The sequence below is a fragment of the Ranitomeya imitator genome, chromosome 6 (assembly GCF_032444005.1).
Source record: "Ranitomeya imitator isolate aRanImi1 chromosome 6, aRanImi1.pri, whole genome shotgun sequence".
Taxonomy (NCBI): domain Eukaryota; kingdom Metazoa; phylum Chordata; class Amphibia; order Anura; family Dendrobatidae; genus Ranitomeya; species Ranitomeya imitator.
This window is the reverse complement of record NC_091287.1, coordinates 573,966,332-573,992,959: the sequence shown is the minus strand read 5'-3', so window position 1 is coordinate 573,992,959 and position 26,628 is coordinate 573,966,332. Positions and strand designations below refer to the sequence as shown.

At 49.0% G+C, this 26,628-nt stretch overlaps 1 protein-coding gene across 4 annotated transcripts in view; it reads left to right on the top strand.

The window, feature by feature from the left end:
- The window catches only part of NRBP2 (nuclear receptor binding protein 2), a 226,668-nt gene that overhangs the window by 196,105 nt on the left and 3,935 nt on the right, over window positions 1-26,628 (top strand). For all 4 annotated transcript variants that reach the window (XR_011314155.1, XM_069732161.1, XM_069732164.1 and 1 more), the window contains exons 13-17: window positions 13,839-13,941; window positions 14,049-14,099; window positions 22,568-22,703; window positions 22,908-22,961; window positions 24,472-24,535. Coding sequence is in view for 3 of the 4 variants with exons in the window: in XM_069732161.1 (XP_069588262.1) it covers window positions 13,839-13,941; window positions 14,049-14,099; window positions 22,568-22,703; window positions 22,908-22,961; window positions 24,472-24,535 (408 nt within the window). In the remaining variant the exon portion in view is untranslated. The remainder of the gene's footprint in view (window positions 1-13,838; window positions 13,942-14,048; window positions 14,100-22,567; window positions 22,704-22,907; window positions 22,962-24,471; window positions 24,536-26,628) is intronic.

Below are 26,628 nucleotides of genomic sequence, written 5' to 3'. Positions count from 1 at the left end.
GTTTAGCTAAATAGATCCATACTGATAAACTGGACAAATGAGCAAAAAACACGACAGTACAAAACAACAAGTCCACAATAAGTGAACTGCAAAGGACATAGAAGGACTTAGCTTTGCAGAACTTGGTCAGAGAGTCAGGACAATCCAAAGAGCAAAGACTCCAGGCAGAGACAATTGACAACTGGCATTGATTGAGGGCTAAGGCCAGACTAATATAGCCAAGCCCAAAAGACAATCAAAGGAAACAGCTGAGAAGCTAAATCCAAGAAGCAGTAATACCACTAAAGACCACAGGAGGAGCCCAAGAGCAGAACTCACAAAAATACTACTTACCGTATATACTCGAGTATAAGCCGAGATTTTCAGCCCAAATTTTTGGGCTGAAAGTGCCCCTCTCGGCTTATACTCGAGTCAAGGTGGGTGGCAGGGTCGGCGGGTGAGGGGGAGAGGGCGCTGAGGTATACTTACCTAGTCCCAGCGATCCTGGCGCTGTCCCTGCCGTCCCACGGTCTTCGGTGCTGCAGTTCTTCCCCTCTTCAGCGGTCACGTGGGACCGCTCATTAGAAAAATGAATAGGCGGATCCACCTCCCATAGGGGTGGAGCCGCCTATTCATTTCTCTAATCAGCGGTGCCGGTGACCGCTGATAGAGGAAGAGGCTGCGGCACCGAAGACCGTGTGACAGGCAGAGGGAGCGTCAGGATCGCTGGGACCAGGTGAGTATTTTATATTCACCTGTCCGCGTTCCAGCCGCCGGGCGTCGCTCCATCTTCCCGGCGCCTCCATCTTCCCGGCGTCTGCGCTCTGACTGTTCAGGTCAGAGGGCGCGATGACGCATATAGTGTGCGCGGCGCCCTCTGCCTGATCAGTCAGAGCAGAGATGCCGGGAAGATGGAGACGCCGGGACCGAACGCTGGGAGCTGCAAGCAAGAGAGGTGAGTATGTGGTTTTTTTTGTTTTTTTTTATTGCAGCAGCAGCAGCGGCACAGATTTATGTGGAGCATTTATGGGACAATACTGAACAGCGCAGAGCATATATGGGGCACAGATATGGGGCAATAATGAACGGTGCAGAGCACTGTATGGGGCAGAGCTATGGGACAAAATGAACGGTGCAGAGCATTGTATATGGGGCACAGATATGGGACAAAATGAACGGTGCAGAGCACAGATATGGGACAATAATGAACGGTGCAGAGCATATATGGGGCACAGATATGGGGCAATAATGAACGGTGTAGAGCATTGTATATGGGGCAATAATGAACGGTGCAGAGCACAGTATGGGGCACAGCTATGGGACAAAATGAACGGTGCAGAGCACTATATGGCACAGCTTTGGGGAAATAATGATCTATTTTTATTTTTGAAATTCACCGGTAAATGCTGCATTTCCACCCTAGGCTTATACTCGAGTCAATAAGTTTTCCCAGTTTTTTGTGGCAAAATTAGGGGGGTCGGCTTATACTCGGGTCGGCTTATACTCGAGTATATACGGTACAACCAAGAACGGAATTCACAACAGTACCCCCCCTGTTGTGAATTCTGTTGTCGAGCTCCCTCCTGTGGTCGTGAGTGGTACTTCGGCTGGTTCTGTCCATGGGCTTCCTCTGGTGGCTGTGAGTGAAGCTGCTGCTTCTGAGGTTCCTTGCACAGGTGACGTGGTTTATCCTTTGGTTGACTGCTCTATTTAATTCCTCTCAGACCGTTACTCCATGCCAGCTGTCAATGTTTTTGCATTGGCTCAGTTCGCTCCTGGATCTCTCTGGTGACCTGCCTTCTCCTGCAGAAGCTTAGTTCCTGATAGTCATTATTTGTTCATTGTTTTCTTGTCCAGCTGGTTTTCATGATTTTGTCTTGCTAGCTGGAAGCTCTGGGATGCAGAGTGGCCCCTCCGCACCGTGAGTCGGTGCGGAGGTCTTTTTTGCACACTCTGCGTGGTCTTTTGTAGGTTTTTGTGCTGATCGCAAAGTTACCTTTCCTATCCTCTGTCTATTTAGTAAGTGTGGCCTCCCTTTGCTGAAACCTGTTTCTTTTTTGCGTTTGTGACTTTCATCTTTACTCACAGTCAATATATGTGGGGGGCTTCCTTTGCCTTTGGGGAATTTCTCTGAGGCAAGGTAGGCTTTATTTTCTATCTCTAGGGCTAGATAGTTCTTAGGCTGTGACGAGGCGCCTAGGTCTGGTCAGGAGCGCTCCACGGCTATTTTTAGTGTGTGTGATAGGATTAGGGCTTGCGGTCAGCAGAGCTCCCACATCCCAGATCTCGTCCTGTATGAGGTTTAACTATCAGGTCATTCCAGGTGCTCCTAATCACCAGGTCATAACACCCCCCCTTGAGGAGGGGTCACCGAACCCTCACCACAGCCCCCAGGCCTATCAGGACGAGCCAAATGAAAAGCACGAACCAACTCGGCGGCATGAACATCGGAGGCAACAACCCAAGAATTATCCTCCTGGCCATAACCCTTCCACTTGACAAGATACTGAAGCTTCCGCCTTGAAAAACGAGAATCCAAAATTTTCTCAACCACATATTCCAACTCCCCCTCAACCAACACCGGGGCAGGAGGATCAACAGATGGAACAACGGGCACCACATATCTCCGCAACAAAGATCTATGGAAAACATTGTGGATGGAAAAAGAAGCTGGAAGGGCCAAACAAAAAGACACAGGATTGATAATCTCAGAAATCTTATAAGGACCAATAAACCGAGGCTTGAACTTAGGGGAAGAAACCTTCATAGGGACATGACGAGAGGATAACCAGACCAAATCCCCCACACGAAGCCGAGGACCAACACACCAACGGCGGTTAGCAAAACGCTGAGCCCTTTCCTGGAACAACGTCAAATTGTCCACCACATGAGCCCAAATCCGCTGCAACCTGCCCACCACAGAATCCACACCAGGACAATTAGAAGACTCAACCTGCCCTGAAGAAAAACGAGGATGGAAACCAAAATTACAAAAGAAAGGCGAAACCAAAGTAGCCGAACTGGCCCGATTATTAAGGGCAAACTCGGCCAACGGCAAAAAAGTCACCCAATCATCCTGATCAGCAGACACAAAGCATCTCAAATAGGTTTCCAAGGTTTGATTAGTTCGCTCAGTTTGGCCATTTGTCTGAGGATGGAACGCTGAAGAAAAAGACAAATCAATACCCATCCTAACACAAAAGGCCCGCCAAAACCTGAAAACAAACAAAGAACCTCTATCAGACACAATATTCTCCGGAATGCCATGCAAACGAACCACATCTTGAAAAAAACAATGGAACCAAATCAGAGGAGGAAGGCAATTTAGGCAAAGGTACCAAATGGACCATTTTAGAGAGCCGGTCACAAACCACCCAGATAACAGACATCCTCTGGGACACAGGAAGATCTGAAATAAAATCCATGGAAATATGCGTCCAAGGCCTCTCCGGAATGGGCAAAGGTGTAAGCAACCCACTGGCACGGGAACAGCAAGGCTTAGCCCGGGCACAGGTCCCACAGGACTGCACAAAAGCACGCACATCGCGCGACAAGGAAGGCCACCAAAAGGACCTAGCAACCAAAACTCTGGTACCAAAAATTCCAGGATGACCGGCCAACACAGAACAATGGACCTCAGAAATTACCTTACTTGTCCATCTATCAGGGACAAACAGCTTCCCCACAGGACAGCGGTCAGGCTTATCAGCCTGAAACTCCTGAAGCGCCCGCCGTAAATCAGGGGAGATGGCAGATAAAATCACCCCTTCCCTAAGAATGCCAACCGGCTCAAGGACTCCAGGGAAATCAGGCAAAAAACTCCTAGAAAGGGCATTCGCCTTAACATTCTTAGATCCCGGAAGATACGAGACCACAAAATCAAAACGGGAGAAAAACAGGGACCATCGAGCCTGTCTAGGATTCAGCCGCTTGGCCGACTCAAGGTAAATCAGATTCTTATGATCGGTCAAGACCACAATGCGGTGCTTGGCTCCCTCAAGCCAATGACGCCACTCCTCAAATGCCCACTTCATAGCCAACAACTCCCGATTGCCGACATCATAATTGCGTTCCGCAGGCGAAAACTTCCGAGAAAAGAAGGCACATGGCTTCATCAAGGAACCATCAGAATTCCTCTGTGACAAAACGGCCCCTGCCCCAATCTCGGAAGCGTCAACCTCAACCTGAAAAGGAAGAGAAACATCCGGCTGACGCAAGACAGGGGCAGAAGTAAATCGGCGTTTAAGTTCCTGAAAAGCCTCGACAGCCTCAGAGGACCAGTTAGTCACATCAGCGCCTTTCTTAGTCAAATCGGTCAGGGGTTTAACCACACTAGAGAAGTTAGCAATGAAACGACGATAAAAATTAGCAAAGCCCAAAAATTTCTGAAGGCTCTTCACAGATGTGGGTTGAATCCAGTCATGAATGGCTTGGACCTTAACAGGATCCATTTCTATAGACGAAGGGGAAAAAATAAACCCCAAAAAAGAAACCTTCTGAACTCCAAATAGGCACTTAGACCCCTTCACAAATAGAGCATTATCACGAAGGATCTGGAACACCATCCTGACCTGCTTCACATGAGACTCCCAATCATCGGAAAAAATCAAAATATCATCCAAATACACAATCAAGAATTGGTCAAGATAATTGCGGAAAATATCATGCATAAAGGACTGAAACACAGATGGAGCATTAGAAAGCCCGAAAGGCATCACAAGGTATTCAAAATGGCCTTCGGGCGTATTGAATGCAGTTTTCCATTCCTCACCCTTTCTAATACGAACAAGATTATATGCCCCTCGAAGGTCAATCTTGGTAAACCAACTAGCCCCCTTAATCCTAGCAAATAAATCAGTAAGCAAAGGCAAGGGGTATTGGAATTTGACCGTGATCTTATTAAGAAGACGATAATCAATACAGGGTCTCAAGGAGCCATCCTTCTTGGCAACAAAAAAGAATCCCGCTCCCAATGGTGACGAAGACGGCCGAATATGCCCCTTCTCTAAAGACTCCTTAACATAGCTCCGCATGGCGGCATGCTCTGGTACAGACAGATTGAAAAGTCGGCCCTTAGGGAACTTACAACCAGGAATCAAGTCAATAGCACAATCACAGTCCCTGTGCGGAGGAAGGGAACTGGACTTGGGCTCATCGAATACATCCTGGAAATCCGACAAAAACTCAGGGACCTCAGAAGAGGGGGAAAAGGAAATTGACATCAGAGGAACGTCACTATGTACCCCTTGACAACCCCAACTAGTCACAGACATTGATTTCCAATCCAGCACTGGATTATGTTCCTGTAACCATGGAAAACCCAGTACAACAACATCATGTAAATTATGCAACACCAGAAAACGGCAATCTTCCTGATGTGCAGGAGCCATGCACATAGTCATCTGCGTCCAGTACTGAGGTTTATTCTTGGCCAATGGAGTAGCATCAATACCCCTCAAGGGTATGGGACTCTGCAAAGGCTGCAAGGAAAAACCACAGCGCCTAGCGAATTCTAAGTCCATTAAGTTCAGAGCAGCGCCTGAATCCACAAATGCCATGACAGAAAAAGATGACAATGAGCAAATCAGGGTTACAGACAGGAGAAATTTAGGGTGCACAGCACTAATGGTAACAGATCTGGCGACCTTCTTAATAAGCTTAGGGCAATCAGAAATAGCATGAGCTGAATCACCACAGTAAAAACACAGCCTATTCTGACGTCTGTATCCCCTCTGTTCCGCTCTAGTGAAAATCCTATCACATTGCATGGATTCAGGACTCTGCTCAGAGGACACAGCCATATGGTGCACCACCCTGTGTTCACGCAGGCGACGATCAATCTGAATGGCTAGAGACATAGATTCGCTCAAACCAATAGGCGTGGGAAACCCCACCATAACATCTTTAACCCCTCTGTGACCTTAGACGTACTATCCCGTCGAGGTGCCCTGGGCTTATCTGACCCTGGAGGGGATAGTACGTCATAGCGATCGGCAGCGCTCACGGGGCTTATCGCAGCTGACATCCGGCACTATGTGCCAGGAGCGGTCACGGACCGCCCCCGGCACATTAACCCCTGGCACACCGCGATCACAGATGATCGCGATGTGCCGGCGGTGCAGGGAAGTACCGCGCAGGGAGGGGGCTCCCTGCGGGCTTCCCTGAGACCCCCGCAGCAACGCGACTTGATCGCGTTGCTGCGAGGGTCTTACCTCCCTCCCTCCCTGTTCCAGGCCCGGATCCAAGATGGCCACGGATCCGGGTCCTGCAGGGAGGGAGGTGGCTTCACAGAGCCTGCTCAGAGCAGGCACTGTGAAGGCTGCAGCGCTGCATGTCAGATCAGTGATCTGACAGAGTGCTGTGCAAACTGTCAGATCACTGATCTGTGATGTTTCCCCCTGGGACAAAGTAAAAAAGTAAAAAAAAATTTTTCCAAATGTGTAAAAAAAAAATAAAAAAAAATATTCCAAAATAATGAAAAAAAAAAAATATTATTCCCATAAATACATTTCTTCATCTAAATTTAAAAAAAAAAACAATAAAAGTATACATATTTAGTATCGCCGCGTCCGTAATGACCCGACCTATAAAACTGTCCCACTAGTTAACCCCTTCAGTAAACACCGTAAGAAAAAAAAAAAAGGCAAAAAACAACGCTTTATTATCATACCGCCGAACAAAAAGTGGAATAACATGCGATCAAAAGGACAGATATAAATAACCATGGTACCGATGAAAGCTTCATCCTGTCCCACAAAAAACGAGCTGCCATACAGCATCATCAGCAAAAAAATAAAAAAGTTATAGTCCTGAGAATAAAGCGATGCAAAAATAATTATTTTTTCTGTAAAATAGTTTTTATCGTATAAAAGCGCCAAAACATAAAAAAATGATATAAATGAGGTATCGCTGTAATCGTACTGACCCGAAGAATAAAACTGATTTATCAATTTTACCAAACGCGGAACGATATAAACGCCTCCCCCAATAGAAATTCATGAATAGCTGGTTTTTGGTCATTCTTCCTCACAAAAATCGGAATAAAAAGCGATCAAAAAATGTCACGTGCCCGAAAATGTTTTCAATAAAAACGTCAACTCGTCCCGCAAAAAACAAGACCTCACATGACTCTGTGGACCAAAATATGGAAAAATTATAGCTCTCAAAATGTGGTATTGCAAAAAATATTTTTTGCAATAAAAAGCGTCTTTCAGTGAGTGACGGCTGCCAATCATAAAAATCCGCTAAAAAATCTGCTATAAAAGTAAATCAAACCCCCCTTCATCACCCCCTTAGTTAAGGAAAAATAAAAAAAATGTATTTATTTCCATTTTCCCATTAGGGCTAGGATTAGGGTTAGGGCTAGGGTTAGGGCTAGGGTTAGGGCTAGGGTTAGGGCTAGGGTTAGGGTTGGGGCTAAAGTTAGGGTTAGGGTTTAGATTACATTTACAGTTGGGAATAGGGTTGGGATTAGGGTTAGGGGTGTGTCAGGGTTAGAGGTGTGGTTAGGGTTACCGTTGGAATTAGGGTTAGGGGTGTGTTTAGATTAGGGTTTCAGTTATAATTGGGGGGTTTCCACTGTTTAGACACATAAGGGGCTCTCCAAACACGACATGGCGATCTCAATTCCAGCCAATTCTGTGTTGAAAAAGTAAAACAGTGCTCCTTCCCTTCCGAGCTCTCCCGTGTGCCTAAACAGGGGTTTACCCTCACATATGGGGTATCAGCGTACTCAGGACAAATAGGACAACAACTTTTGTGGTCCAATTTGTCCTGTTACCCTTGGGAAAATACAAAACTGGGGGCTAAAATATAATTTTTGTGGAAAAAAAAATATTTTTTATTTGCACGGCTCTGCGTTATAAACTGTAGTGAAATACTTGGGGGTTCAAAGCTCTCACAACACAGCAAGATGAGTTCCTTAGGGGGTCTACTTTCCAAAATGGTGTCACTTGTGGCGGGTTTCTACTGTTTAGGTACATTAGGGGCTCTGCAAACGCAATGTGACGCCTGCAGACCAATCCATCTAAGTCTGCATTCCAAATGATGCTCCTTCCCTTCCGAGCCCTCCCATGCGCCCAAACGGTGGTTCCCCCCCACATATCGGGTATCAGCGTACTCAGGACAAATTGGACAACAACATTTAGGGTCCAATTTCTCCTGCTAACCTTGGAAAAATACAAAACTGGGGGCTAAAATATAATTTTTGTGGAAAAAAAATATTTTTTATTTGCACGGCTCTGCGTTATAAACTGTAGTGAAATATTTGGGGGTTCAAAGCTCTCACAACACATCAAGATGAGTTCCTTAGGGGGTCTACTTTCCAAAATGGTGTCACTTGTGGGGGGTTTCTACTGTTTAGGTACATTAGGGGCTCTGCAAACGCAATGTGACGCCTGCAGACCATTCCATCTAAGTCTGCATTCCAAATGGCGCTCCTTCCCTTCCGAGCCCTCCCATGCGCCCAAACGGTGGTTCCCCCCCCCCACATATGGGGTATCAGCGTACTCAGGACAAATTGGACAACAACTTTTGGGGTCCAATTTCTCCTGTTACCCTAGGGAAAATACAAAACTGGGGGCTAAAAAATAATTTTTGTGGGAAAAAAATTTTGTTTTATTTTTATGGCTCTGCATTATAAACTTCTGTGAAGCCCTTGGTGGGTCAAAATGCTCACCACACATCCAGATAAGTTCCATAGGGGGTCTACTTTCCAAAATGGTGTCACTTGTGGGGGGTTTCAATGTTTAGGCACATCAGTGGCTCTCCAAACGCAACATGGCGTCCCATCTCAATTTCTGTCAATTTTGCATTGAAAAGTCAAACGGCGCTCCTTCCCTTCCGAGCTCTCCCATGCGCCCAAACAGTGGTTTACTGCCACATGTGGGGTATCAACGTACTCAGGACAAATTGGACAACAACTTTTGAGGTCCAATTTCTTCTCTTACCCTTGGAAAAATAAAAAATTGGGGGCAAAAATATAATTTTTGTGAAAAAATATGATTTTTTATTTTTACGGTTCTGCATTATAAACTTCTGTGAAGCACTTGGTGGGTCAAAGTGCTCACCACACATCCAGATAAGTTCCTTAGGGGGTCTACTTTCCAAAATGGTGTCACTTGTGGGGGGTTTCAATGTTTAGGCACATCAGTGGCTCTCCAAACGCAACATGGCGTCCCATCTCAATTCCTGTCAATTTTGCATTGAAAAGTCAAACGGCGCTCCTTCCCTTCCGAGCTCTCCCATGCGCCCAAACAGTGGTTTGCTGCCACATATGGGGTATCAGCGTACTCAGGACAAATTGGACAACAACTTTTGGGGTCCATTTTCTCCTGTTACCCTTGGTAAAATAAAACAAATTGGAGCTGAAGTAAATTTTTTGTGTAAAAAAGTTAAATGTTCATTTTTATTTAAACATTCCAAAAATTCCTATTAAACACCTGAAGGGTTAATAAACTTCTTGAATGTGGTTTTGAGCACCTTGAGGGGTGCAGTTTTTAGAATGGTGTCACACTTGGGTATTTTCTATTATATAGACCCCTCAAAATGACTTCAAATGAGATGTGGTCCCTAAAAAAAAAATGGTGTAAAAATGAGAAATTGCTGGTCAACTTTTAACCCTTATAACTCCCTAACAAAAAAAAAATTTGGTTCCAAAATTATGCTGATGTAAAGGAGCCATGTGGGAAATGTTACTTATTAAGTATTTTGTGTGACATATCTCTGTGATTTAATTGCATAAAAATTCAAAGTTTGAAAATTGCGAAATTTTCAAAATTTTCGCCAAATTTCCGTTTTTTTCACAAATAAACGCAGGTACTATCAAAGAAATTTTACCACTATCATGAAGTACAATATGTCACGAGAAAACAATGTCAGAATCACCAGGATCCGTTGAAGCGTTCCAGAGTTATAACCTCATAAAGGGACAGTGGTCAGAATTGTAAAAATTGGCCTGGTCATTGACGTGCAAACCACCCTTGGGGGTAAAGGGGTTAAGGGCTTCAGAAAGACCCTTCCTGAAAATGGCTGCCAGAGCGTCCTCAATCCATCCAGTGAGCACAGACCATTTTCTAAATTTCTGGCAGTATAACTCTGCTGCTTCCTGACCCTGACACAGGGCCAACAGTGTTTTCTCAGCATGCTCTACAGAGTTAGGTTCTTCATACAATAATCCGAGCGATTGAAAAAATGCATCTACATTAAGCAATGCCGGATTCCCCGACTCAAGAGAGAATGCCCAGTCCTGAGGATCGCCACGTAGCAGAGAAATAACAATCTTTACTTGCTGAATGGGATCACCAGAGGAACGGGGTTTCAGAGCAAAAAACAATTTGCAATTATTTTTAAAGTTCAGAAACTTAGATCTATCCCCGTAAAACAAATCCGGAGTAGGAATTCTAGGCTCTAAGGCCGGAGTCTGAACAACAAAATCTTGGATATTCTGTACTCTTGCAGCAAGCTGATCCACACGAGAAAACAAACCCTGAACATCCATGCCTGCATCCAAATCCAGAATCACCCAGAAATCAAGAGGAAAAAAAAAAGACAAAACAAACCCAAGAAAAAAAATGACTCAAAACTCCTTTTCTTTTCCTTCTTTTGAGAGGCATTCAGTTCAATTTTGGCCAGGTGTACTGTTATGGTCTGGTGATTATGGAGCGACATGAGACTAGCTCTGAGCAGGTGGTATCTATACTGACCGCAGTCCCTAAGCTCAACACACAACTAGAAGCAGCCGTGGAATGCTCCTAACGCTCCCTATGCAACTCGTCACAGCCTAAGAGCTAACTTCCCCTAAAGATAGAAGCAGGAAAACTATCTTGCCTCAGAGAAAATCCCCAAAGGATAGATTAGCCCCCCACATGTAATGACTGTGAGTGGAGAGGGAAAAGACATACACAGAATGAAACCAGGATGAGCACAGGAGGCCAGTCTAGCTTGATAGATAGGACAGGATGGAATACTGTGCGGTCAGTATAAAACACTACAAAAATCCACGCAGAGTTTACAAAATCTCCACACCTGACTAAAGGTGTGGAGGGTAAATCTGCTTCCCAGAGCTTCCAGCAAGACAGAATTAATTCACACTGATAAGCTGGACAAACATAGGAAGCACTGAACGGATAAGTCCACAATCTATGGACAGAAAAGCGCAAGCAAAAACTTAGCTTTGCTGAACTGGTCAGGATAACAGGGAACTCCAAAGAGATGTGAATCCAACCAGGAACCATTTACAAGTGGTACTGGCTGAAGGAACAGCCAGGCTTAAATAGCCGAGCAGAAGAGACGATAAGTGGAGGCAGCTGATGACAGCTAACTCCAAGGAGCAGCCATACCACTAGAAACCACAAGAGGGAGCCCAAGAGCAGAACTCACAAAAGTGCCACTTACAACCACCGGAGGGAGCCCAAGAGCAGAATTCACAACAGTTCCTGCAGCATTTTTCCTCTATGAGGTACTGGAGGCGCATACATTTGGGACACTTGGAGGCAAAATACCGACTATGCTGTTATGTCATAAACTTTGGGGGACGGTGACAAAATGACAAGGAATAGAAGGTAGAATTGACCTCTTTGTGGAACACTCCATGGCTTCCGAGTCTATGGTGGGATTTGGCTCCTGGAGCGCCAAGGGCTTAAACAGACTTGACCAAGTGCCAATAGGAGATGTGATTAAGAAATTCTCCAATATGGGTTACCTTCCTCTGAATTCTACTTACAATGTAGGCACGCATATCGGTCAGACAGAATGGTTTTGGAAGGAGAGGAACCTCGAAGCTCAATAATAGAGAATAGCTAATCTACGCAGTTCTCGTGGACTGATCTCATTATAACGTTAGACATTATATTGACAAACCAGCCGATGTGATCAAATGAGAAACGGGAGAGTGCAATGGGACCCATAGCGGAGAATCACTGGTCAGATATTCGGGAAGGAGACTCCCATATATATGTGAGACTCCAGGTAGACAGGACACCTCAATCCTTGTTGAATCTAGGATTTCGGTCAAGTCCCCACTGTCCTAGATGTAGAACCAACATGGCAGATAGGCTTCATATGATGTGGAACTGTCCTAGCTTGGTGCCCTTTAGGTGGAGTGTTGTAGCAACGGTTAGCAGGGTGTATTCAGATGATGTAGACGCCATTAGTGTGGATATTGGGATATGTTGAAGATCTGTCTATTGATGACCACGGCAAAATGGTGGCGGCACGTATGTGATATATGGCAAGAAAATGGATAGCCCAAAAATGGATAGCTGATCAGGAGCCTATGATATCAGGATTTATTGATAAAGTTAACTGGTTAGTAAATTTGGAAAAAAGACATAGACCCAAAAAGAGAGGAGCTGTCTCTAAATTTGACAAGATATGGGGACTATGGATTGATGGCTCCGGTGCGACAGCCGGGGAATGGAGGAGATTTCGCCTCCGCTTGCTCCGAGCTATGATTATATGATGCCTCAAATTAAACTTCTGTGAAAATTAATAAAAATGTTATTAGTGTTTTCACCAGCTATATGTCATTGGTTTGACTACTGTTACTGTGTTCAAGTATTTGTTCATCCGATTACACTGGCTGTGCAGAGCCGAGATGTATAAATAACACCTGAGTGACGGGGGTGGAGAGCTGTGTTTCTCCAGTGTTTGTCTGGTTAATCTTCATAAAATTCAATAAAAAACATTTGGTTTAAAAAAGAAATACATGAAGCCGCACACTCCGGTCCCGAGTGCTAGCGGCTGTGCCGGGCATTGAGGCGAGAGACTCGCGCAAGGCTGACGCAAGTGTGACCCCGGCCTTAGGCAGAGTAGAGACTGCAGCTCTGGGTGTGTGCGGGGTTATGTGCTGTGAGTGCAGCTCTGGGTGCATGCGGGGTTATGTGCTGTGAGTGCAGCTCTGGGTGCATGCGGGGTTATGTGCTGTGAGTGCAGCTCTGGGTGCATGCGGGGTTATGTGCTGTGAGTGCAGCTCTGGGTGCGTGCGGGGTTATGTGCTGTGAGTGCAGCTCTGGGTGCGTGCGGGGTTATGTGCTGCGAGTGCAGCTCTGGGTGCGTGCGGGGTTATGTGCTGTGAGTGCAGCTCTGGGTGCGTGCGGGGTTATGTGCTGTGAGTGCAGCTCTGGGTGCATGCGGGGTTATGTGCTGTGAGTGCAGCTCTGGGTGCATGCGGGGTTATGCGCTGTGAGTGCAGCTCTGGGTGCATGCGGGGTTGTGTGCTGTGAGTGCAGCTCTGGGTGCGTGTGGCGATGTGCGCTGCGAGTGCAGCTCTGGGTGCGTGCGGGGTTATGCGCTGTGAGTGCAGCTCGGGGTGCGTGCGGGGTTATGCGCTGTGAGTGCAGCTCTGGGTGCGTGCGGGGTTATGCGCTGTGAGTTAAGCTCTGGGTGCGTGCGCGGTTATGCGCTGTGAGTGCAGCTCTGGGTTTGTGTGGGGTTGTGCGCTGCGAGTGCAGCTCTGGGTGCATGCGGGGTTGTGCGCTGCGAGTGCAGCTCTGGGTGCGTGCGGGGTTATACGCTGCGAGTGCAGCTCTGGGTGCGTGCGGGGTTATGCGCTGTGAGTGCAGCTCTGGGTGCGTGCGGGGTTATGCGCTGTGAGTGCAGCTCTGGGTTTGTGCGGGGTTATGTGCTGTGAGTGCAGCTCTGGGTGCGTGCGGGGTTATACGCTGCGAGTGCAGCTCTGGGTTTGTGCGGGGTTATGCGCTGTGAGTGCAGCTCTGGGTGCGTGCGGGGTTATGCGCTGTGAGTGCAGCTCTGGGTTTGTGCGGGGTTGTGCGCTGCGAGTGCAGCTCTGGTTGCGTGCAGTGAGGACGTTTGTGGGGTTGTTACAAACCTGAGTTCTCCTGGATCTTCCTCCTCTTCAGACATCTTGCATGACAACCTCCTGGAGGAGAAGACCAAGCTCATCGACCCGCAGGCTGTCATGGCGTCCATCCCGCGGAGAGGCCAAACGCCCGTGCTATGGAGGTGAATGCTGTCTGCTGGTTACACATGTGTGGGGTGTGGAGGGGCCACACGTATTCTCTGGGGGCCACAGCAATGACTAGAACCTCACGCCTCTTCTCGTCTCGCAGGTTTTCTCAGGTCTCGTCTATGGAGCTGGACAAGTTCTTAGAGGATGTGAGGTGATGTCTTCCTCACTCCCTCTCATTGTACTTCTCACTGAGCTTATGTCCCTCTCTCTGCTGCCCTTTCTGGGTCCTTCTATCTCTCCTGCCGCCTTCTCTGGGTCCCAGAGCAGGCAGCAGTGGGAGGGATGGACCCAGAGAGGGCACCATTGGGAGGGATGGACCCAGAGAAGGCAGCAGTGGGAGGGATGGGCCCAGAGAGAGCAGCAGTGGGAGGGATGGACCCAGAGAGGGCAGCAATGGGAGGGATGGACCCAGAGAGGGCAGCAGTGGGAGGGATGGACCCAGACAGGGCAGCAGTGGGAGGGATGGACCCAGAGAAGGCAGCAATGGGAGGGATGGACCCAGAGACGACAGCAATGGGAGGGATGGATGCCTTCTCTGGGTCCATCCCTCTCTGGGTCCGTCCCTCCCACTACTGCCCTCTGGGTCCATCCCTCCCACTGCTGCCCTCTCTGGATCCGTCCGTTCCACTGCTGCCTTCTCTGTGTCCGTCCCTCCCACTGCTGCCTTCTCTGGGTCCATCCCTCCCGCTGGTGCCCTCTCTGGGTCCATCCCTCCCACTGCTGCCCTCTCTGGGTCCGTCCCTCTCACTGCTGCCTTCTCTGTGTCCGTCCCTCCCGCTGCTGCCTTCTCTGGGTCCGTCCCTCCAGCTGCTGCCCTCTCTGGGTCCATCCCTCCCACTGCTGCCCTCTCTGGGTCCCTCCCTCCCACTGCTGCCCTCTCTGGGTCCGTCCCTCCCACTGCTGCCTTCTGTGTCCGTCCCTCCCACTGCTGTCCTCTCTGGGTCCATCCCTCCCACTGCTGCCCTCTCTGGATCCATCCCTCCCACTGCTGCCCTCTCTGGATCCATCCCTCCCACGGCTGCCCTCTCTGGGTCCATCCCTCCCACTGCTGCCCTCTCTGGGTCCATCCCTCCCACTGCTGCCCTCTCTGGGTCCATCCCTCCCACTGCTGCCCTCTCTGGATCCATCCCTCCCACTGCTGCCTTCTCTGTGTCCGTCCCTCCCACTGCTGCCTTCTCTGGGTCCATCCCTCCCACTGCTGCCCTCTCTGGGTCCATCCCTCCCACTGCTGCCCTCGCTGGATCCGTCCCTCCCACTGGTGCCTTCTCTGTGTCCTGTTATGATCAGGTGGCCTTGGAGCAGCATGAAATGACCTTCGCTGGAACAGTGGTAGCTATACTGACCGCAAACCCTGATCCTATCACCGCAACTAGAAGTAGCCGTGGGGTGTGCCTAACCAGACCTAGACACCTCGACACAGCCGGAGAACTAAATATCCCTAAAGATGGAAATAGGAAAACTCTCTTGCCTCAGAGTAGACCCCCAAAGGATAGACAGCCCCCCACAAATAATGACTGTGAGTAGGAGAGGAAAAGACACACGCAGACTGAAAACAGGGATAAGCAAAGGAGGCCACTTCTACCTAGAAAGGAAAGGAAAGTACAGGATACTATGCGGTCAGCATAAAACACTACAAAATATCCACAGCAGAAAAATACAAAAACTCCACCACCTAACTAAAGATATGGAGAGTATATCTGCGACTCCAGCGAATCCAACTAGACTGAGAAAAACATCAGGCACAGTCTAGCAGGAACAAAATAGAAACAAGATAGCACAGAAAATAAACACACAGCAGTGTGTCTAAAATAAAATGAAGCAAACACTTAACTTTGCTGAATTGGCAGCAAGCAGGAGAGGCCAGGCAGGACCAACACTTCCAAAGGAACAATGGTCAACTGGCAGGGAATAAAGAGTCCTGCAAAGCTATATACCCCAGTCAGCTTTGCAATTAGCAGATACACCTGTCCAATCCTGCAGTCCAATATAAAAATATACCGCACACTCAATTCAGGTATGTTGCAGAAAAAGGAAGGTTTTGTGCCAAATTTATTCAAATATAGAATACACAAAGTTGCCAAATTGAAAACGGTAGAGAGAACCCAACGTTTCGACCCTCCCGGGTCTTATTCATGGGGTTGCTAGGAGAGTAGAAAAACAACAGTATAAACAACTTGTCTGAAAAACAGCAACATTATATACATTGGTGACAAAATGAAAGTAAGATAAGATAAAAAATAGCGCAAATTAACATAACAAAATAACACCAAGAGAATAAATATAGAAAAATATAAAGAAAATAAAAAAACAGGCAGCCAGATATTGTGAAGGACTGGCAATAGGAAGCGACGGGAATCAGCATCTTTAGAAATGTTAGATCAGGTGAGATATATATATTTAAGTTATAGTCATTTAAGTTACCTCTGATTCTTGTTATAAATATATACAACAGTGGCAGTGGTAGAGGCAAACTAAGCGATCCCTTCCAGGTATGACCTGTCATTATGATAAGATCTGTATTAGACTACAAGAGTATACAATATATATGCAGAAAATCGTGTTGGTATTAGGAAAAAAGGGTCATAAGTGTGTAAAACTATGGAGAATGTATGAGGTAGGTGTTCCCATATAGGTGGTCCCGTAAGAGATAAGCTAGGAACCAGAAGGAAAGGTCCCATGGGGTATGTCACAGAATGTGGTCGTAGTAGCAGTAAGAAGTCTGTTGCCTAAGTGTCCGGCCCATATAGTGTGTCCATAATGTAAAAAGGAGGGATGGTAGAGGAGAGGGAGGGAGGAGGAAGCGCCAGATAAATACCTTCGCATAGGGCCAGATACAGTCTCTGTGTCCCGGGTGTGTGGAGCCTGATAGGGAAGGCCGTCTCACTGTGGAAAGGCCTATCGGTTAGGAGGTTAAACCAACATATAGAGTGCAGGACAAGTGGCTAAAAACGGCTGGCTGTAAGAGATACCCGTACCTGTAAGAGCTGTTATCCTATTGTGTCAGCGGCGCTCCCGCGCCCTGCTGTGGGAATGTGTGGAGATAGGAAGCGGTACTGTCTAAAATACCGCCATACCGGAAGTCCCGGACCGGAAATGGCGTGGTGTATATCGCGCGTGCGCAGTTAGCGCAAGGCGCTCGTATGGGCAAACCTGCCCAAAGGAGGGAGTGTACTTACAGAGCGTACTATACCCTGCTCTAGGGATCGGATGAGAACGGGCCGAGAGGTGGGGATGGGTAGGGGCGCTGAGAGCGGAAGTAGCGCGGTATGAGCCGCGCATGCGCGGTTCGTGCTAGAAGATAGTAAGGGCAACCTGCCCAGAAGAGGGAGTGTCCAGGCGCTATGGTTGGTGCGCTGGGGGAAAAAGGTCTATAGTACGGGTGGAGGATAGGAGCGCTGGTATTGAAGGAAAACCAACTACGTAGTGGGCAATATAGAGTCTGGAAATAAGTGGACAACACTAAGTTTGGTCAAAATAGAAAAATTGTGAATATACAAAAAAATTAGCATGAGGCGGATAAAAATAATGAACGGAAGAAGCTAGAGACTGAAAAAATGAGAAAAAGATAATAAAGAAAATGAAAAATAAAATATAAAAAAATAAAATCAAATAATGAAAAAAGTAAGTAAATGAAAAATTGCAAAAAATAAAAAAACAAAAATACAAAAGCGAAAAAAAGGGGCAAAATGGAGAACTCACCTATAGGGTAGGGAACTCAACGTGTGTGGATGAAAAAAGAGAGAAATTGAAGTAAAGTTATAACAACCAATCTATTTCCCTATTGAGACCTTTTGGGGTTAAGGTCCCAAGTTTGTGAATCCAAAAAGTTTCCCTGAGTTTCAGTTGTTTGACATGGTTACCACCTCTTCTGGGTCTGCGGACCTGTTCAATTACTTGGAATTTGAGTTGGGCCACAGTATGTCTCATTTTAGTGAAGTGTTCGGGGATGGGGAGCCAGGTTTTATTGCAGCGTATGGTTGATTTGTGGCTCGCTATACGGTCCTTTATGTGTTGAGTTGTTTCCCCCACGTATAGAAGGCCGCATGGGCATTTTATAACATAAATGACAAAGTTAGAATTGCATGTATGATATTCCCGGATATGATATGTTTTGCCTATTCTGGGATGTGTGACACAATCGGATTTAATTACATTTGAGCAGGAGGCGCAGCTAAGGCAGGGGAATGTCCCTTGGCGGCGTGGAGCCAGTACACTTTGATTTGTGGTGGGGCGTGTGCTACCGATTTTCGCTCGAACTAATTTGTCCTTGATGTTAGGGGCCCTTCTATTGCACATCAGGGGTGGTGCTGTGAAGCTTGTTATTTGAGGATATGCTCTCGCTAGGAGGGACCAGTGTTTGTTGATGACTGTTTCTATTTTGGGCATAAACGGGTGGAAGGTGTGGACAAAGGGTATCCTGTCGTTGGCCGAATTTCTCAGGGCTGGTGATTGCGGTTGAAGGACCCTCGATTTTTCTTGATCAAGGAGGCGCTGGGGGTATTCCCTCTCCCTAAATTTTTCAGACATAGTGTCTAGACGTGTGGGGAGTAGGGCTGGATCAGAGACAATCCTGGCTACCCTAGTAAATTGGGAGCGGGGAAGGCTGTTACGTGTGGACTTTGGGTGGCTGCTGGAATAGTGCAAGAGACTATTGCAGTCTGTCGGTTTGGAATATAGATCAGACGAGAGGTGGCCCTCATTGTCTTTCAGTATTAGTGTATCCAAAAAAGAAATCCTATTGGTGTCATACTGCATAGTGAATTGGAGTTCAGGATAGACGGAATTCAGGGTCTGGTGGAATGTCTGCAATATATCAACTGGTCCAGTCCAAATGAAGAAGATATAGTCTATGTAACGAAGATAGTGGTTAACGTACTGTTTGTATCTGTCGTCTGTGTAAACAAAAGTTTCTTCAAATGAGTTCATGTACGCGTTTGCATATGCCGGTGCGACGTTAGAGCCCATCGCGGTCCCTTGGCGCTGTACATAATAAGTGTCCTCATAGAGGAAGAAATTTTCGTATAGGACTAGTTTTAGCAAATCCATACAAAAATGTATGGAATTGGTGGGTCTGTCAGAGTTCTCCAGCAGTAGTTTGGACGCTGTGATGCCCTTCTCATGGGTGATAGACGTGTAAAGACTATTAACGTCCATGGTGACTAACAGGCTATCAGGAGGTAAGGTGTCGCATTGTTTAATTAGACTGAGGAAATGGCCTGTATCTAGTACAAAGGATTTGGTAGTCTTGATCAATGGTGTAAAGATTTTCTCTAAGAAGACAGCCAGGGGTGAGAGGATAGAATCCGTCGAGGCCACTATAGGGCGACCGGGGGGATTCGTGAGGGATTTATGTATTTTAGGAAGGACATAAAATACTGGGGTTATTGGATGGGGATTGGAGAGGAACCTAGCCGTTTGTTGATCTATCCACAGCAGAAAAATACAAAAACTCCACCACCTAACTAAAGATATGGAGAGTATATCTGCGACTCCAGCGAATCCAACTAGACTGAGAAAAACATCAGGCACAGTCTAGCAGGAACAAAATAGAAACAAGATAGCACAGAAAATAAACACACAGCAGTGTGTCTAAAACAAAATGAAGCAAACACTTAACTTTGCTGAATTGGCAGCAAGCAGGAGAGGCCAGGCAGGACCAACACTTCCAAAGGAACAATGGTCAACTGGCAGGGAATAAAGAGTCCTGCAAAGCTATATACCCCAGTCAGCTTTGCAATTAGCAGATACACCTGTCCAATCCTGCAGTCCAGGCACAACTGCATTACCCTCTACAACCACCGGAGGGAGCCCAAAGCAGAATTCACAACAGTGTCCGTCCCTCCCACTGCTGCCTTCCCTGTGTCCGTCCGTCCCACTGCCGCCCTCTCTGGGTCCATCCCTCCCACCGCTGCCCTCTCTGGGTCCATCCCTCCCACTGCTGCCCTCTCTGGGTCCATCCCTCCCACTGCTGCCCTCTCTGGGTCCATTCCTCCCACTGCTGCCCTCTCTGGGTCCATCCCCCCCACTGCTGCCCTCTCTGGATCCATCCCTCCCACTGCTGCCCTCTCTGTGTCCATCTGTCAGGATTCCCCGACCGCTGCCACCAATTTGTCACGATTCACACCGTGACCGTCACCCCTACGTCACGGATCGGGGTGACTTTAGGCCAACAGACGGCTATCACATGTGCAGGGGGGCTTATCTTAGTTATCCCTCCACTCCACAACGTGATGAAAAAACACACACAAGGCTATTGACCTCTTAGTTTACCGCAGGGGCTTATCTTAGGTATCCCACTGCTTTTCAATATACCACGAACTGCAGGGATTTACGTATATCCCGCTTACAGTTCCACTTAAAACTTGCAGCTCTCTGGCGCCCCCCTTACTCTCAGGTCAGATTAGGTACTGCACCCTGGGTAATTGGTCGCCAGACAGGCTGCCTGCTATGTACTGGCAATTGGGCACGCTGCAGCAATGCAATAAACTACTCCCACTCAGGCAGGCACAATAATTATCAACGCCGCAGTCGCTACAACATAACCCAAACGACTACACACGGCCGCTGCCACCAGCTTCGATTAAACGGGTCTGAAGCTAACCCAACACAGTAGCGTATTTCCCTTCAAGAGACAGGGTACGTTTAGAGCATGGAGAATGAACTAATATTAAATATTATATCCCATAAAAATTAGGCAGTGCTTTATCAAAAATATTTTATAAAGATGTTATAAATGAGACAATTGCAAATATGTACAAGGGTAATTATAAAATAAACAGGGATTAAATGAGAAAAGGTAACACTCACATGTTCTCAGTTCATGGCATGGCAGGCAACCATACGTCCCAGCTCATTGGACGTGCGCAGGGCTTTCCAGAAGAAGAAGCAAGCAAGCAAGGCAAGAGCTGGGGATCTGGCAGAGATTTAAAAAACCTGCAGCCTGTGACATCACAGAAAGGCTGGCTTATCCAGACCCTCCTCTCTGCATTCTGAGTACTGCAACCTTAGATTTATCGACTTTCTATAACTTCGCTACCAAACATGTCATAGTCATAACAAACCCAGCATTCATCTCGGATTAACGTGAGCATTCTAATGAGATGAAATATGTCCTATCTGGGATACATATTTACAGAGAAATCCCTACTTCTTTACCAGACGGAGTTAGAAGCCCGTGTTTCGAGGGATGGGTAGGTCCACCGAGGGAGAATAAGAATATATATTTTCGTGATCTTAACGTAAACGGTGTGCATAATATCTTACAAAAACCAAACAAAGAACTTCCATGGATTTCTGGAAACTTCTAGTATTATGCTGCTTGCAAGTACTTTCCGTTTCAGGAAAGCATCCACTATGTATTTCCTTTAAGTAGAGGGCTTTTCGGTCTCTTTCGTCCCGCTACATTTAGCCCAACTTGGGTCTCTCCCTAAGGTGGCTAGCATGTATGTATCGCTTGCTCACCGAGCCCCACTCCATACAGCCAACCAATTCCAGCCCTGTGCTGATGAGGGCCTAAAGCCCGAAACACGTGTCCACAGGTAGGAATTGGTTGGCTGTGTAAATTCAGAAACTAATCCGCAGCATTGCACGCTTGGCGATTCCAAGCGCTGTGGATTAGACAGGGGTGGAAAGAGATGATTTGCATAGCTCCGCCTACTGCAAAGGATTCTGGGTAAACCTGCTATTCTTTGTATTATGCTGCTTGCAAGTACTTTCCGTTTCAGGAAAGCATCCACTATGTATTTCCTTTAAGTAGAGGGCTTTTCGGTCTCTTTCGTCCCGCTACATTTAGCCCAACTTGGGTCTCTCCCTAAGGTGGCTAGCATGTATGGAAACTTCTAGACACTTCTAAACAGTTCTCTGCTAGAGGAAGATTTGAGTCTAGTCGTAAATACCTTTCGGCCATAAAACTCCCCCCAGTACATTGGCAAAGCAGCTCTTGGCTGAGTGAAAGGGAAGGGGGGCTTGTTAGCCCACAGCCTTGAGCAAGAGAAGCTACTTATATGATATTTCATACCATATCGTGACACCATGCCTCCCACTGCTGCCCTCTCTGGGTCCGTCCCTCCCACTGCTGCCCGCTCTGGATCCGTCCCTCCCACTGGTGCCTTCTCTGTGTTCGTCCCTCCCACTGCTGCCTTCTCTGTGTCCGTCCCTCCCACTGCTGCCTTCTCTGTGTCCGTCCCTCCCACCGCTGCCCTCTCTGGGTCCATCCCTCCCACTGCTGCCCTCTCTGGGTCCATCCCTCCCAATGGTGCCCTCTCTGGATCCGTCCCTCCCACTGCTGCCTTCTCTGGATCCGTCCCTCCCACTGCTGCCTTCTCTGTGTCCGTCCCTCCCACTGCTGCCCTTTCTGGGTCCTTCCTCGCTGCTGCCCTCTCTGGGTCCATCCCTCCCGCTGCGGCCCTCTCTGGGTCCTTCCTTTTCGCTGCCGCCTTCTCTGGGTCCCTCCCTCCCGCTGCCGCCCTCTCAGGGTCCGTCCTTCCAACTGCCGCCCTCACTGGGTCCGTCTCGCTCGCTTTCGCCCTGCCTGGGTCCATCCCTCCTGCTGCCGCCGTCTCTTGGTCAGTCTCTCCCACTGCCGTCCTCTCTCTCACGCCTCACTCTCTGGTTTTGTAGGAATGGGATCTACCCCCTCATGAACTTCGCCGTCTCTCGTCCTCATGTCTTGCCGCGCACGCTCTCACAATCCCAGGAAGACTTACAGACCACAAAGACCCCCACACCTGAGCCCCTGGAGGTGGAGACCAGGAAGGTGAGTGCATCCTGAGAGTCAACTGCATGGCAGCAGGACATGGAAAGGATGATGGGAGCGATGGGGTAACCGACGGGGAGACCACGATTGTATCAGACTGTGGACCTTTTGGGTGGGACAATCGAGCTGATGTATGGGGTTCTGGACTCCGCACCTTCCCATATACTGAGACTGAGACCCTCAACATGTCCCCTACCCCTACAGGTCATACAGATGCACTGCAACCTGGAGCGCCGTGAGGACAAGGCTCGGATACACGTATGTTACATCAGCCCAGTACCACACTCTTCGCTCCCTACTATGACCCCCTTACTGTATATCTCACTGCCACTATAATGACCCCTTATATCTGACCCCTCCCTATAATGACCCTTTATATCTGACCCCTCCTTATAATGACCCCTTATATCTGACCCTCCCTATAATGACACCTTATATCTGACCGCTCCCTATAATGACCCCTTATAGCTGACCCCTCCCTATAATGACCCCTTATCTCTGACCCCTCCCTATAATGACCTTTTATATCTGACCCCTCCCTATAATGACCCCTTATAGCTGACCCCTCCCTATAATGACCCCTTATCTCTGACCCCTCCCTATAATGACCCCTTATATCTAACCTCTCCCTATAATGACCCCTAATATCTGACCCCTCCCTATAATGACCCCTTATATCTGACCCCTCCCTATAATGAACCCTTATATCTGACCCCTCCCTATAATGAACCCTTATATCTGACCCCTCCCTATAATGAACCCTTATATCTGACCTCTCCCTATAATGACCCCTTATCTCTGACCCCTCCCTATAATGACCCCTTATATCTGACCCCTCCCTATAATGACCCCTTATATCTGACCCCTCCCTATAATGACCCCTTATATCTGTCCCCTCCCTATAATGACACCTTATATCTGACCTCTCCCTATAATAACCCCTTATATCTGACCCCTCCCTATAATGACCCCTTATATCTTACCTCTCCCTATAATGATTTCTTATATCTTACCTCTCCCTATAATGAACCCTCCCTATAATGACCCCTTATATCTGACCCCTCCCTATAATGACACCTTATATCTGACCTCTTCCTATAATGACCCCTTATATCTGACCCCTCCCTTTAATAACCCCTTATATCTGACCCCTCCCTATAATGATCCCTTATATCTGACCCCTCCCTATAATGACCCCTTATATCTGACCCCTCACTATAATGACCCCTTATATCTGACCCCTCCCTATAATGAACCCTTATATCTGACCCCTCCCTATAATCACCTTTTATATCTGACCCCTCCCTATAATGACCCCTTATATCTGACCCCTTCCTATAATGACCCCTTATATCTGACCTCTCCCTATAATGACCCCTTATATCTGACCCCTCCCTATAATGACCCCTTATATCTGACCCCTCCCTATAATGACCTTTTATATCTGACCCCTCCCTATAATGACCCCTTATATCTGACCCCTCCCTATAATAACCTCTTATATCTGACCCCTCCCTATAATGACCCCTTATACCTCACCGCCCCTATACCATATTCGCACCATTGGGCGGTATCTTTGGTTGGAGTTTCCCCGCTGTTAGTGGGGGCTGAGTTCCTGTCCCCATCCCAGAGTGGCCGGCTGACCACCCCTCCTGGAGCGAGCTCACCACCCTCCCGCACTTGTCCTATGTCCCTGGTGGCTCAGCACACCCCCGCAGTGTCCCCTCACCCGGTCCGCGCCGCCTCTCACGTTGTGCTTCTTTCCCAGCTCACCTTGTACCTGAAGTTGGAGGATAAGTTACATCGGCATCTAAGCTGCGACCTGCTGCCCAGTAAGTGCCCCCTGTGCTCCTGTACGGTGGGTGCCTCTCCTGTATGGTGGGCGCTCGTCCTGTACGGTGGGTGCTCCTCCTGTACGGTGGGTGCTCCTCCTGTACGGTGGGTGCTCCTCCTGTGTGGTGGGTGCTCCTCCTGTATGGTAGGTGCTCCTCCTGTACGGTGGGTGCCTCTCCTGTATGGTGGGCGCTCGTCCTGTACGGTGGGTGCTCCTCCTGTACGGTGGGTGCTCCTCCTGTACGGTGGGTGCTCCTCCTGTGTGGTGGGTGCTCCTCCTGTATGGTAGGTGCTCCTCCTGTACGGTGGGTGCCTCTCCTGTATGGTGGGCGCTCGTCCTGTACGGTGGGTGCCTCTCCTGTATGGTGGGCGCTCGTCCTGTACGGTGGGTGCCTCTCCTGTATGGTGGGTGCTCCTCCTGTACGGTGGGTGCTCCTCCTGTACGGTGGGTGCTCCTCCTGTACGGTGGGTGCTCCTCCTGTACGGTGGGTGCTCCTCCTCTACGGTGGGTGCTCCTCCTGTGCGGTGGGTGCTCCTCCTGTACGGTGGGTGCTCCTCCTGTACGGTGGGTGCTTCTCCTGTACGGTGGGTGCTCCTCCTGTGTGGTGGGTGCTCCTCCTGTGTGGTGGGTGCTCCACCTGTACGGTGGGTGCTCCTCCTGTACGGTGGGTGCTCCTCCTGTGTGGTGGGTGATCCTCCTGTGTAGTGGGTGCTCCTCCTGTGTGGTGGGTGCTCCTCCTGTACGGTGGGTGCTCCTGTACGGTGGGTGCTCCTCCTGTACGGTGGGTGCTCTTCCTGTGTGGTGGGTGCTCCTCCTGTAAGGTGGCTGCTCCTCCTGTACGGTGGGTGCTCCTCCTGAACGGTGGGTGCTCCTCCTGTACGGTGGGTGCTCCTCCTGTGTGGTGGGTGCTCCTCCTGTACGGTGGGTGCTCCTCCTGTGTGGTGGGTGCTCCTCCTGTGTGGTGGGTGCTCCTCCTGTAAGGTGGGTGATCCTCCTGTACGGTGGCTGCTCCTCCTGTACGGTGGGTGCTCCTCCTGAACGGTGGGTGCTCCTCCTGTACGGTGGGTGCTCCTCCTGTGTGGTGGGTGCTCCTCCTGTGTGGTGGGTGCTCCTCCTGTACGGTGGGTGCTCCTCCTGTACGGTGGCTGCTCCTCCTGTACGGTGGGTGCTCCTCCTGTACGGTGGGTGCTCCTCCTGTACGGTGGGTGCTCCTCCTGTGGGGTGGGTGCTCCTCCTGTACGGTGGCTGCTCCTCCTGTACGGTGGCTGCTCCTCCTGTACGGTGGGTGCTCCTCCTGTGTGGCGGGTGCTCCTCCTGTACGGTGGGTGCTCCTCCTGTGGGGCGGGTGCTCCTCCTGTACGGTGGGTGCTCCTCCTGTACGGTGGGTGCTCCTCCTGTGCGGTGGGTGCTCCTCCTGTACGGTGGGTGCTCCTCCTGTACGGTGGGTGCTCCTCCTGTACGGTGGGTGCCTCTCCTGTATGGTGGGCGCTCGTCCTGTACGGTGGGTGCCTCTCCTGTATGGTGGGTGCTCCTCCTGTACGGTGGGTGCTCCTCCTGTACGGTGGGTGCTCCTCCTGTACGGTGGGTGCTCCTCCTGTACGGTGGGTGCTCCTCCTCTACGGTGGGTGCTCCTCCTGTGCGGTGGGTGCTCCTCCTGTACGGTGGGTGCTCCTCCTGTACGGTGGGTGCTTCTCCTGTACGGTGGGTGCTCCTCCTGTGTGGTGGGTGCTCCTCCTGTGTGGTGGGTGCTCCACCTGTACGGTGGGTGCTCCTCCTGTACGGTGGGTGCTCCTCCTGTGTGGTGGGTGATCCTCCTGTGTAGTGGGTGCTCCTCCTGTGTGGTGGGTGCTCCTCCTGTACGGTGGGTGCTCCTGTACGGTGGGTGCTCCTCCTGTACGGTGGGTGCTCTTCCTGTGTGGTGGGTGCTCCTCCTGTAAGGTGGCTGCTCCTCCTGTACGGTGGGTGCTCCTCCTGAACGGTGGGTGCTCCTCCTGTACGGTGGGTGCTCCTCCTGTGTGGTGGGTGCTCCTCCTGTACGGTGGGTGCTCCTCCTGTGTGGTGGGTGCTCCTCCTGTGTGGTGGGTGCTCCTC